The sequence below is a fragment of the Pelophylax lessonae genome (genome assembly GCF_965119305.1).
Source record: "Pelophylax lessonae genome assembly, chromosome: 4".
In the NCBI taxonomy this organism is placed as follows: Eukaryota; Metazoa; Chordata; class Amphibia; order Anura; family Ranidae; genus Pelophylax; species Pelophylax lessonae.
Window position 1 is genome coordinate 570,982,944 of NC_138771.1, and position 13,796 is coordinate 570,996,739.

Sequence of the window (13,796 nt, forward strand, 5' to 3'; positions counted from 1 at the left end):
GCTGGGTTTTCTTTAATGTGTTTTTTTTTTTATTGGTTGAGCCAGATGGACACGTGTCCTTTTTCAACCTGACTAACTATGTAACTCTCAATATGTAGGCAGTGGAAAAAACTTGGAACTGTTTTGGAATTTTCCTGTATTTTCTTGCAATGACTGATTTTTCTTTTTTCTATATAGCACTTGAATCAATATGAAAACTGCTGTGGACTGAAAGAAGGAGCGATCCTTACTCTCCTGACTGATATCTGTGAGTATCATTTTAAATGTACACAGTTACCGGCTAGAGCTGCACGATTCTGGAAAAACTGAGAATCCCGATTTATTTGCTTAGAATAAAATCATGATTCTCGGTGTAACATCATCTTTTACAAAAAAATTGGGCTAACTTCTCGGTTTCGTTTTTCTTTAAATTCATTAAAGTGTATTTTTCTCCCATAAAATTGCGTTTGAAAGACTTCTGCGCAAATACAGTGTGATGTAAAAGATTGCGACGATCGCCATTTTATTATCTAGGGCCTCTGCTAAAAAAAAAATATGTGTGTGTGTGTGTGTGTGTGTGTGTGTGTGTGTGTGTGTGTGTGTGTGTGTGTGTGTGTGTGTGTGTGTGTGTGTGTGTGTGTGTGTGTGTGTGTGTGTGTGTGTGTGTGTGTGTATATAATATATATTATATTTGGGGGTTCTAAGTAATTTTCTAACAAGAAATACTACTTTTAACTTGTAAGCGACAAGTGTCAGATAAAGGCTTAGTCTTTAGGAGGTTAAACTGCCCTCACTTAGGCTCCATTCACACCTGAGCGTATCGTTTTTTCAGGTTTTTTTTTTTTTTCAGGCTTTTTTTGGGCATTTTTCAGGCGTTTTTTAAGGCGTTTGGAGGCAGGCATTGACAATTTTGACATCTAACAAAAACACTTGTAATCTGCCAAAAAAGAAGCTCATTTACTTTGTTGAGCTTCAGGCGTTTTGCTTCAGGCGACCAAAATGCTCATATGTGAACAGGGGCCATTGAAATGAATGGGATTTTGCTAGTTGGGCGTTACACCAACACAAAGTGGCACATAATTGGGAAGTGGAAGGACAATGCTAAATGGTTTTCAAACTTTTTTACAAAAATAAAAATCTTAAAAGTGTGGTGTGCATTTGTATTCTGGCCCCTGAGTCAATACTTTGTAGAACCACCTTTCGCTGCAATTACAGCTGCAAGTCTTTTTGTCGAGGTCTCTACCAGCTTTGCACATATAGAGAGTGACATTTTTTCCCCATTCTTCTTTGCGAAATAGCTCAAGCTCTGTCAGATTGGATGGAAAGCATCTGTGAATAGCAATTTTCAAGTCTTGCCACAGATTCTTGATTGGATTTAGGTCTGGACTTTGACTGGGCAATTCTAACACATGAATATGCTTTGAGCTAAACCATTTCTCGTTCAATACTTTTATTGAGTTTTATAAAACAGCCATAAAGCAAGTTACAAAACAAAAACAGAAGTAGAAATACTGTTATTGTTACAGAAGTATTATAAATGTTATACTGTATAGTGAAGTTTGAACAAAAGGAAGGAACAAAAGAAAAAGGTAGAATTATTAATATGATATTCTGAGATATTAAGATTTTGAGAAGGTATTCAGAACATGGCTGTAGGGGGAAAAAAAAAAAAAAAGGAATGAGCTAAACCATTTCATTGTAGCTCTGGTTACACAGTGGGGAGGTGTGTTCAGGGTGATGTGCAGTGTTAGTTTTCTGCCACACATATTGTTTTGCTTTTAGGCCGAAAAGTTCAATTTTGGTCTCATCTGACCAGAGCACCTTCTTCCACTGTTTGCTGTGTTCCCCACATTGCTTATTGCTGTCTGCAAACAGGACTTCTTATGGCTTTCTTTCAACAATGGCTTTCTTCTTGCCACAGATTTGTGGAGTGCACCACTAATAGTTGTCCTGTGGATAGATTATCTCACCTGAGCTGTGGATCTCTTACCATGAGCCTCTTGGCTGCTTCTCTGATTAATGCTCTCCTTTCCTGGCCTGTCAGTTTAGGTGGACGGCCATGTCTTGGTAGGTTTGCAGTTGTGCCATACTTTTTCCATTTTCGGATGATGGATTGAACAGGGTTCCATTAGATGTTCAAAGCTTGGGATTTTTTTTTTTTTTATAACCCTGCTTTAAACTTTTCCACAACCTTTTATCCCTGACCTGTCTGGTGTGTTCCTTGGCCTTCATGATGCGGTTTGTTCACTAAGGTTCTCTAACATACCTATGAGGGCTTCGCAGAACAGCTGTATTTATACTGAGATTAAATTATACACAGGTGGACTCTATTTACTATTTATGTGACTTCTAAAGGCAATTGGTTCCACTAGATTTTAGTTGGGGGTATCAGAGTAAAGGGGGTTAAACTCAAATGCATGCCACACTTTTCAGATATTAATTTGTAAATTTTGAAAACCATTTATCATTTTCCTTCCACTTTACAATTATGTGCCATTTTGTTTATCACATGAAATCCTAAGACCCCGTTCACACTGGGGCGACCTGTCAGGCGACCTGGTCGCCTGACAGGTCGCCGTAGGTCGCCTGCCATAGAGAAGCTGTGGACCCGTTCTAATTGGAGCGACACAAGTCGCTCTGACTTAGAAAAAGGGTCCGGAGCTTCTTTGGAGCGACCTGCATTGACTTCAATGATATGAAGTCCGTGCCGGCCGCTCCGAGGTCGCCCCGGCAAGTCGGATCGCTCATATGGGAACCGGCTCTAATAATATACATTTAGGTTTCTAAATTTGAAACATGACAAAATCTGGACATTTTTAAGGGTATAAATACTTTTTCAAGGTACTGTACCTATTTATACTTTGATGGTCTCTGTGACAACCTTAATTATAGTGCAAGGGCCAAAACATTTATCCAAGGTTCGTGTGGATAATATGCCAGCCCTTTTTGTAAATTTGGATACAATACCTGTGTCCCACTGGAGAGATTCCCTTTCTTATCCTGTTCTGAAGGCACCACGAGAAGACCTCCAAAATGAGGAAAATCCCCCACTTTAAACAGTTGTCACCAGAACAAGTGTCCACGCTGAAAGACTTCTCTCTAATCTCGCTGTGTTTACAACTCAAATATTGGGTTTTATAAACCTATTTCTTGGTGTGCTTTTCATGGGGCACTTGTGCTGTTTTGTGTGCACATTGTATAAAGCACATGCCACAACTACAAATGGGGGACAGCAAACAGAATAATATAGATCACAAAATAGAAAAGCCACAAGCATTCTAATGACATCACTGAATAAGATATTCAGTGTCCATTCTTGAAGTATGGCAGAATGGTAAAACTGTGCACACTTGCTTGATCCTTCCTTCCTTCCTTCCTTCCGTCCGTCCGTCCGTCCGTCCGTCCGTCCGTCTTCCTTCCTTACTTCCTTCCTTACTTCCCTTCTGTCTTCTTCCTTTTTTCTTTTTTTTTTTTTTTTTTTTTTAATTTTATTCAATTTTTTTTAGGTCTTTCAATTTATCACTAATTACTATTACAGTATTACACATTTAATAACATGTTTTCTTTTTTTTTTCTTTTCTTTTCTTTACAGCTTCAGCTCTCCGGTATCTCCATGAGAACAGAATAATCCACAGAGATCTGAAGCCAGAGAACATTGTGCTGCAGCAAGGGGAGAGCAGGGTAGGTTAACCTGGCGCAGAGCTAACTGATCATGAAAGGGAATTTCACCTATAAGGTGTTTGGTAAGCGATTGAAAAGAACTGAAAATGCTTCCCAATTGCTGCGTTTAATGTTGAACTTGTAAATTAATGTTAGTAGTCGTTCACAAGTGCATTGCTATTGCTTTGGGTTGCTGTGATTTGGATACTGCTAGTGGCACTCGTCAGGTATGAAAGTCTGTGGATACTTTGCATTGCAATGCAGAAGTGTCCGCTGTTGTCTTTGTAAAATTCTGGAGGAATGGCTGAGGTAGCTTGTTGTTGACAAGTTTTAAAAAAAGCTTGTCAAGTGCTCGCATGAAGGTGTCACAAACAGAAGCTATTGCTTGGCAAATGTATGGGGTGTTTCAGTAAGGGATAACGGCAACACTGATTCCAAATACCCATGCAAACTAGCTCTTATGGAGAATACTAACATGCCAGAACTTGTATTATACTATTAAATTATGTTAATTTTAATGTTCACTTCGGAACCAATAAAGACCTCCAAGTTCTTCTCTAAGCTGCTCCGCTTACCCTGCTCATTCCTCCTAGCAGTGACAAAGTAGCTCAGTTCCCCTATAGCCATAAAAAAATAAATAAAATTATAGATGTGGCGCTACAGTACACCTTCCCCTTTGTTAGTAAATGGGGTATCTTTCTACACACTGCAATATAGGTAAAGAAGTATACAATAATGTGCAGCATAATATAAACAATAAAGAAATCAAAGTTCCAAATGCATATATGAAAATCCATATACAAAGTCTATTAAAGTGCCCAAAAGTGTCTCTTGTGCTTGTTATCCTGTTTAACAGAAAATACTATTAAGCAAATTGCAAAGTCGTTGTGTGCATGCTCCCTCTTTGGGCACCACACTCGCCAGCTATCCATGACCCCTTAGTATGGTAAGCGGGTCTACTAGCGCTCAAGGATCTCTCCTCCAAGGATCCTCTCTCTCTCTCCCCTATGTCTAGGATATGTCCAGGTATCTCAGTATCGCATTTTCTCCTCCAGAGACCACGACATAGGTACATGGAACAAACCAAGAGGATGCTCCAAATAGTGTATTACGGCTTTATTGTTAAAAATAAAACTGTTAAAATAGAAGCTTTGGCTGTACTTCTCCTGTGAATCACAGGAGTGCAGTCCGTTCTGTGACCCATTTTTAGCTGACGTCGCAGTGCCGGTCCAGGCTCAGTCAAGATCACGCTGACATGCCTGAATCGGTACCTGGCTCAGCCTCTCAGTGGGCCGCTGAGAGCCTGAGGCGGCTGCTCTCGCCCTCTCCACAGCCCAGTGCACCAGTAAGTGCGGGGGGGGGGGAGGGGGGAAGCAGAGAGCTAGTGACTGACAGTCACCAGCTCTCTGCTCATGGAGCTGTGAGAATCGAGCAATCGGTGGTGTTTTGATCGCTCGGTTCTCAGTGTTAGAGCTGGCGACGGACAGATGCAGCATCGCACATATGATTTTATAAAAACCTTGATGTCCATACTTCTCTTTTAAAACACTTACACAGAGTATATGCTTGGAGTGAACAAGGTAAACTCGCATTATAGTGTATCTGGAACGTGTCTGCTTTCTACAGACTGGAGGTGAACAAACTGGCTGACACATAAGGAAGCTCCGCCAAATGTGTTTTCGTCGTCTCAACGCCATCATGAGCACTCCCTATAGCAGTGACTAGCATAACTGCTCTAGAAGCTGTGCTGCTGATGGAATGATATTAGTGATTTATGGATGAATTACCCAGTGTCTTCTTTTATAGGACCGTGAGGGTTTCCTTTAAAGCTCATTTACTGCTTATTTGGCAACTGTAATTACTTGCATAACTTGGCCACAGATTCACTTTAAATATACCTTTATTGGTATTATATTTGTATGTAAAATATTATCATGAAAAAGGACAGGATTACATTTTCAAATAATTAAAATAATTCTATTGTTTGTCACCTTTTTTATATATATATATATATATATATATATATATATATATATATATTTTTTTTTTTTTTTTTTTTTTTTTTTCTAGCTGATTCATAAGATAATAGACCTGGGATATGCCAAGGAACTGGACCAGGGCAGTTTGTGCACCTCCTTTGTGGGCACCTTACAGTATCTGGTAAGTAACCAAATTCATAAATGCATACCAGGATGTATCTGAGCAATGGGAAGCAGAGGTGCCTTTTATTTTAATAAATCATTGTTTAAAATTCTGAACAGAATCCATAAATATTGATGATTTTAAAGCTGAACAAGTTTTTATAAGATTACAACGATGGATCTGTTAGATGCTCATATTTAGCTATGCAATACTGTAAATGGTGTTACTTGACTTTACAATCTATTCATGTTAAGTGGATTTTTACCCTATTTGCCTGTTAACCTTTTCCCGGTGAGTGTACGGCCTCGCGAATATGCGGCCTCATGGAGGTGGGTCGTCTTTAATGGGGCTGCATATATGTGCTACTGTGTTTGTGCTGAGAGCACACTCCGCAGAGCATTCCTAACACAGAGACTGAGCTTCCACTGAGAGCTCCTACTAACAATCAGGAATGGAGGTGCCCATTTCCCCATCATCTGACCTCTGCGATAGCCTCTGATTGGCTATAACAGTGTACAGTGACTGTATAGCTCACCCCGTGTGATTTTTTATTTTTTTTTCCCTTTATCTTGAATGGAGAAAAAGCTACATTGTATCTTTTGCTCTATGATAGAGAGAAAAGTGTAACAAAAAAAAAAGGACTAGGGTCACTCTGTGCAATTCCATTGCATATAGCAGGTACGTTTTTAATATGTTTAGCCACTTGCTGACCAGTTATGTACCTGGTACATCATTGGTCTTTGAGTGGTTGTACCAGGATGATACCTGCAGTTGCAGGCATCACCCCAGTACCATTCTTTTAGAGCCAGCGATCGGCTCTCTTGTAATAGCATTCAGAACGGCTAACTAGTGGCTAGTTGCTTGGGCTCTCCCGTCCCACCAGGATCGGGTCTCCGCTGTGGTAACCCAGAAGCGATGACCTGACATCACTACCCGTTTACCGGGATGTCATCGGCACCATTTTCAATCAAAAGTATTCAAAAACAAAGATTTTGGTGTTTTGAATGCTTTTAAGTGCAGAGGAGGGATTTCGGGTCTTATTGACCCCAGATATCCCCATAAGGAGTACCTGTTAAGCACCTATTGCTGTCGAAAGGATGTTTAAATTCCTTGTGACAGCACTAAAAAAATAAATGATTAATTAAAAAAAAGAAAATGAAAGGGCCCCAGCCCCCCCGTGCTTGCGTGCAAAGACGAACACGTGGCGGTCAACAACCGCAAACAACGATCATCCCACACGTAAAGGTATCACCGTGAACGTCAGATCATGGGCAGTAATTCTAGCACCAGACCTCCTCTGTAAATCTAAAGTGGTAACCTGTAAAAACTATAAAACCGTCACCTATGGATAGTAATTTTTTTTTTCCGTCGCTGCAAGGACGTGTGCAATTTTAAAATGTGACGTGTTTGATTTCTATTTACTCATCGTAGCATCATTTTTTATATTTGACAAAAAAATCGGGTTATTTATTGTGTTTTTTGCATTAAAATTCAAAAAGTTTTTATTTTCTCAAAAATTGCACTTAAAAAAACCACTGCGCAAATACTGTGTGACCTAAAAAAAAAATTGCAAAACCCACCAATTTATTCTCTAGAGCCTCTGCTTTAAAAAATATAATGTTTGCGGGTTGTAAGTAATTTTCTAGCAGAAAAAAAAAAACCTGATTGTTACATGTAAACAAAAAGTGCCAGAAAAAGCCTGGCCCTTAGGTGGTTAAAAAAAATGGACTGTACAATCACTTTAAATCAGGGATTCTCAACTCCGGTCCTCAGGACCCACTAACAGGCCAGGTTTGCAAGATAGCTGAAATACATCACAGATGATATCATTTGCTGCTCAGTGATTGCAGTATTCTAGTCTGCATCTCCCCAAGGTAATACTTAAAATCTGGCCTGTTAGTGGGTCCTGAGGACTGGAGTTGAGAACCACTGCTTTAATTGAAAGTTTTTATGTCCGGAGTTCGGCTTTAGGAGAAGTACTACGATAGAGTGGTGGTGTTTACATACAGCAAAGGAACTTATTCTGAAGGCAGAAATACCCAACATACGAGAAATACACTGGAAGCAAGCACTTTTTTCACAGACTAATGTGAAAAGGGCCTTATTACTAAAAATTGACTCCGAGAAGCTGGTCAGATACTTTTTTTATTGACTGTTGGAATTTTGCTTGTACTGTGTGGCCAAAACTTTTTACCCTTCTTAGGCTTTAGGCCTGTGAGGTCACTTTATGAAGATCCCTTGAAGTTCTGGGTCATGTCTAGTAGTAGTTGGTCACTGTCAGCTGGATTTGTTCTGTAATGTAAAAAGACATTACGGTACATAGCTTATCCGAGCCACTTCTTCAGTTCTAAAAGCTTTACAATGGGAGAAGTGACTCAAACTTTTAGTATTGAAGTAGAATATTGGATAAGCGAATAGGTGGAGTTGAATGTGACCAACTACTAGATATATGATGATGTGGATAAATGAGAACCTTCACAGACCTCTCAAACAGATTACCATGAGCAAATGGCCAACATCCCAATTATGAACAACCAAAATACTAAAGAGCAGCGGGATTTTCGGGGCCAATGTAGGAGGGATGATCACACTTATTCCTTATCCTCTTTGAGGACCTACAGACTTTGCCTAATAGAGACAATACTGTTGCAATTTGGTATAATGTATTGGTGTTCCCATAGGGAACATGTTCTATATGTATGCATATGCAATTTTCTCTTTCTTACCCTTATGATTCAATAAATATGTTTTTATATAAAAAAGTATTTTTGCTCTATTTGTGATCATCCCTCCTACATTGGCCCCGAAAATCCTGCTGCTCTTTAGTATTTTGGTTGTCCTTCACAAACCTCTTGGATCATGGTTGTCCCGTTGTTTCTATCTTTTTCACTCTTTTTTTTTTTTTTTTTTTTTTTTTTATTGTGATCTTGTGACCTTTTATTGTGAAAAAAGAGGATAAGGAATGAGTGTAAGCCATAGCAACCAAAGAGCAGTCATCATATTAAACTGTGTGTTGGTTGCTGTGGGTTATTGAGTGTTGTTTTCATCACTACCACTCCTTGCACTGCTTAGAGTGGAACTACTAGTGGTTGTAAAGGCTGAAGGTTTTTTACCATGCATTCTTTGCACGAAGGTAAAAATCAGCCCCCCTAATACTCGTGCCCCCCCCCCGATCCAGCAATGTGCAGAAGAGCCTCAACAGTCCAGGGACTCCCTCTCCCCATTGGCTGAGACAGCAGCGGGAGCCATTGGCTCTCACTGCTGTCAATTACAGCCAGTGAGCCAATGAGGAGAGATCGGGGGAGGGAGGGGGACTCACCTCGCCTCTGTGTTTTTTATAGACACATAATAGAGCAGGGCTCAGGAAGGAGCATGCACCACTGCCCCCTTAGCAAACGGCTTGCTATTGGGAGCACTGGTCAAGGGGGAAGAGCCAGGGGGGTCGGGACTGCTCTGTGCAAAACCAATGCACAGAGCAGGTAAGTATAACAGGTTATCTTTTTTTTATCTGAACCTTTAATACCACTTGCACTTCATTTGAGCACCAGAAACCAAAAATGCTATTGAATTCATTTTTAATATTCAAAGTAAACTCACCTATCCATCCGTGTCTCCATGTTTTTTTTTGTTGAGAAATCACCACCTAGCATTTCTGGTCGTTGCCATCTTGAGTAAGGGCAAAGGATCTTTGCAGCATTTACGTCCTGGAATCCATCTGCCCTTAGCTCAGTCATGCAGGCAGGGGGATGTGCTTAGCTTAGAAAGCCCCTCCTCCCCTTCCGAAGACTCCTGGGATGTATGACATTGTTTTCCTAGGCGTGGAAACCAGGAAGTAACAGAAGAAATGTAAAAAAATGTTTAAAATAAGCAAATATTATATATTTTCTATCCATTTGCTAAAGCTAGCAGCACAAGGATTAAAAATAATCATTTGCTGATTTAGAGAAGCAAATATTTCTGCTAATGTTTGTCACAGCTTCTGTGGGAAAGGAAACGCACACTGGATTGGTTATTTATAAAAATCTATTCCAGCCAGACAAAAACGCAGCAAGGTCTTTTGAAGAAAGAACTTTCTCATAGCTTGGTCGCCTTATCAGGCAGGAAATCAAACTGGGAAACATTTAACTCATTAGACTTCATAATTCCAGTTAAAAGAAGGCTCGTACACATTTTCCTCTAAAGACGTAATCGTATGATTTTCATATAGTGTGTACACAACTTTTTACAGCCGATTACGATTTTTCATACGAAAATTCCCAAAGGGACAAACTCCAAAGTTTGTTTTGTATGGGAATAGAACGAACTTTCATTTTAAATCAGAAAAGGAACACTGGCGCATGATCAGAAACCATAGACAAAAAAAAAAAAAAAAAAAAAAAAGCCTTTGTCGTACGAGTATTTTCATTCATCGGTTTTGGATTTGCTGTGAAACATGGAGGAAAATCGGACGATCTTTCGCCCGATTTTCTTAGTGTGTATCCTACTTTAATTGTTGTTCTAATCCATCTCCACTCTGTCCAAAACAAAAAAAAAAATGTTTTGCCTTTTATTTCTACTTTAATAATTTACCATTTAATTCCACCATTAACCTAATTGCCTTTTCTGCCCACAGTTGCTCAGTGCCATCCTCAATATTTTGTGATTACTCATTATTTTTCAGGCTCCGGAATTACTGGAACAGCAGAAATACACAGTCACTGTGGATTACTGGAGTTTTGGCACCCTGGCATTTGAATGTATAACAGGATTTCGTCCTTTTCTTCCTAACTGGCAGCCAGTGCAGTGGTAAGGAAAATTGATCTATTTTATGCTGCTTGTATAGTCTGCATGCAGGGACCTAAAGTGGAAGAAAAGTCTAACACTTAACTATTAAAAACGTTCCCTCTTTCCTACTCCTACCTATCGTGCATACCCTGTATAAAAAAAAATAGCAATATCTGTGTACTTATTTTTAATCTGGTCCAGTCACTCGATCCTGCATCTCTGGCTTTCCAGTATCGGTGACCGGCTGCTGCAGTGTACAGGAGGGACGCTGATAATGGATGGGCCATTTTATATGTTATTTAATTTTATACAAAATTCCTTTGGGGGGGGGGGGATAGCTGGAGTTCCACTTTAAATACAATGATCAAACTATCCTCAAACTACGTTTGTCTCATATATTCAATTTTGAATAGCGTCAGTGTTTTTAATAGTTACATTTGCTCCTTCCCCAAATCCACAAATCATTGTTATTTGGCCTTTTAAAGGAATCCTGTCACTGGGAGGAAAAGGGGTGAACTGCTGTTGGCATGATGTGGTGGCACCTAAAGATGTATCTCCCAAATCTCTTCTGTTTTTTTCTGTGAATACTAGACTGGTGAATACTGGTCCATTCTTGTAAGTAAAGGATAAGTTCACTTTTAAAAAAACAAATAATGCACATTTCTCTTTCGTTCATTGATGGACACAGCTCCTGGTTTTCTTAACCATTGGGTTATACTGCCCCCTACAGGAGTAGGACAGGAGGCAGAAAAAGAACTTGATTACACCTATGGGCAGTCACAGGAGGTATACTCCCTCTCTCTGCTATAGCTACTCCAGTATTTTTCTACCTAGTCAGGAGTAAGGACCTAGTTCCTTGCTGGGATCTCTGGTCCTAGCAATTTTTTTCTTTTTAGATTTTTTTTTTTCTCCTGGTTCTTCCTGTGAGATCTTCAATCAACTGCCGGACTGGGCGACGGGCTGGAAAATCTAGATCCAGTGGTCACCCCAGTCTGGCCAGCGAGCACTAGGCCGTCCACGAAATAGCCCCACCGGAAAGGGGCTGGCCTGCGAGTTTAACCTCTGGCAAGGTCTCATACAACGGGGTCTCGGCCTGCACCGCAGTGTTCCACCTGGCCGACAGCCCCCCATTTCGATAGCGGGGCAGTTCTGTCTAGAGCGGTGCCCACCTGGTTCCTGGTAGGTTGAGTAGCTTTCCCCCCTCTTCCCCTGGAGGGTTTTTGGGTGGATGCGGGCCCCTCCCTTGGACAGCTGGACGCCCGGGTTCCCCTCCTTCCCGTTAGCCCCCCCACCTTGAGTCTGATGATCCTGTGGTTCATCTATCCCCCCCCAATCCCCCCTCCATCTATACTGGGGTTGTATGGTGGTCTGGCTACCTCCTAGGGCTTGGGCAGAATGATGTACTGGCGCTAAGGGTGGGGGGATATTCCACCGGGGACCGGGCTATGGGGGGTGGGCTGGTGGCGGCTCCTGTCACGGCCCCCTCTTTTTGCTCTGTGTCTTGCCTGGGCCCAGGGATCCCTCCTGGGTCCCTGGGAGCCGTGCGGGGCCACCATTTTGTTGTAGCCTATTTTCTATATAGGCTGGCGACCATGTTTGTGTATCCGCGGTGGCCATTTTTCGTTAGTCTGGTATTGAATTGAATTGCGGCCATTACTGTGGAGCCTTCTTGGCTTCCATTTTAGCTGTGGCAGCCCCTCCTTATCCCCTGGCACTGACTCCTGGGCCTCCTCCCTTCCTGGACGCTGCACGTGGAGTGCTTTGATCCTGGTGCTGCCCGTGACTGCCTGGTGGGATGCTGAGACTGGTGGGGTCCTCTCCCTGCTGCAGGATCGGGGGGTGCTCTGTGGCTGCTGACCGGGTGGTGTTACCAGTGCGGTGGAGGTTTCCCTTAGTGGTGTTTTTTTTTTTTTTTTTTTTTCTCCGATTCTGAATCTGATCTGGCCGCCGAGGACGGGTCCTGCCCTGAGGGGTCTGCAGCCTCGCGCCCTGAGTTTTCAGATAGTGAGGATGATTCCTCCACTCCTGTAGCTGTGCACGAAAAGGCGCTGGTGGACGCACTAATTGTCTCTGTGTGTGAGACTTTAAAAATGGAGGATGCAGCTGAAGCTGTGACGGAGGCATTGGTTTTCTTTGGCACTAACAAGCCATCTAGAACGGCAAAGGTGTTTGTTTCCTTCCTATTTTGAAAGATTTGTCACAAAAGAGTGGGAACATCCAAAACATCCCTTTGTGATCCCTAAGCGATTCGCAATGAGGTATTTGAAGAATCCCTCCTTAAGAAGTGGACTGTTCCATCAGTGGTAGTATCCCCGGTTTCTAGGTTGAATAAGGCAACCATGATTCCGGTAGCAGAATCGCCGGCTTTTAAGGATCCAGGTGACAGAAAGGTGGTGGCTGTGACCCACAGTATGTTCTCTAAGGCCGGCTAGGGAATCAGACTGGTCTTCACTATTGCCCTGGTGTCACAAACTCTGACCGAGTGGGCTAAGCTTTTACGCCGTGACCTGGAGGGTGAGAAGCTTCCCCCGCCTTTGTGGAGCTGGCGGACCAGTTGGTCCAGAGGCTGCAGTTTATCTGTGATGCCTCTTTGGATGCGGCTCCCCTGATTTCGACAGTGGTCCTTAGGCATGTTTTCTGGCTCAAATGTTGGTCTGTGGATCAGACCTCTAAAAAAGTCTTAATTGATCTTCCTTTTCGAAGGGAATGGCCTGTTTGGAGCTACCCTGGATGACATCATTAAGAGTCTCACAGGGGGGAAGAGCACCTTTCTTCCGCAGGCTAGTAAGTGTAAGGAACGTAGTCGCAGACCTGGCCTGTCCTTCTCGGCTTACAGAAAGTTTTTTCGTCCCTCAGGGTCGACTGAAAAAGGTTCAAAGCCTTTTAAGGCCCCTTCGGTAGGATCCAAGCGAACTTGGTCAAAGCAGGTTTCTCCAGACCCGTAGACAAAGTTCCTTCTGCATAAAGGTGCGCCCTCACCCGTGCCTGGGGTGGGGGGACGTCTTCACTGGTTTCCGGTTTCGTTCTTACCCTCCGGAGAGGTTCTTTCCTTTCATTGTGTGTCTGTCCCTTGACCGATTGCAAGCCCTCTTCGGGGGCGGTGCAAGACCTGTTACTTCAAGGGGTAATTGTTCCGGTTCCAACTCCGTAACATTTTCAGGGGTTTTATTCAAACCTGTTCACGGTTCCGAAGAAAGAAGGAAAGGTGCGTCCAATTCTGGATCTCAACACCCTGAACTGCTTTGTGCAGG

At 42.1% G+C, this 13,796-nt stretch overlaps 1 protein-coding gene across 1 annotated transcript in view; it reads left to right on the forward strand.

The window, feature by feature from the left end:
- IKBKB (inhibitor of nuclear factor kappa B kinase subunit beta) overlaps positions 1–13,796 on the forward strand; it is a 69,888-nt gene that overhangs the window by 9,791 nt on the left and 46,301 nt on the right. The window contains exons 5-8 of the mRNA XM_082254901.1: positions 178–247; positions 3,572–3,660; positions 5,710–5,799; positions 10,442–10,566. Coding sequence (XP_082111027.1) covers positions 178–247; positions 3,572–3,660; positions 5,710–5,799; positions 10,442–10,566 — 374 coding nt within the window. The remainder of the gene's footprint in view (positions 1–177; positions 248–3,571; positions 3,661–5,709; positions 5,800–10,441; positions 10,567–13,796) is intronic.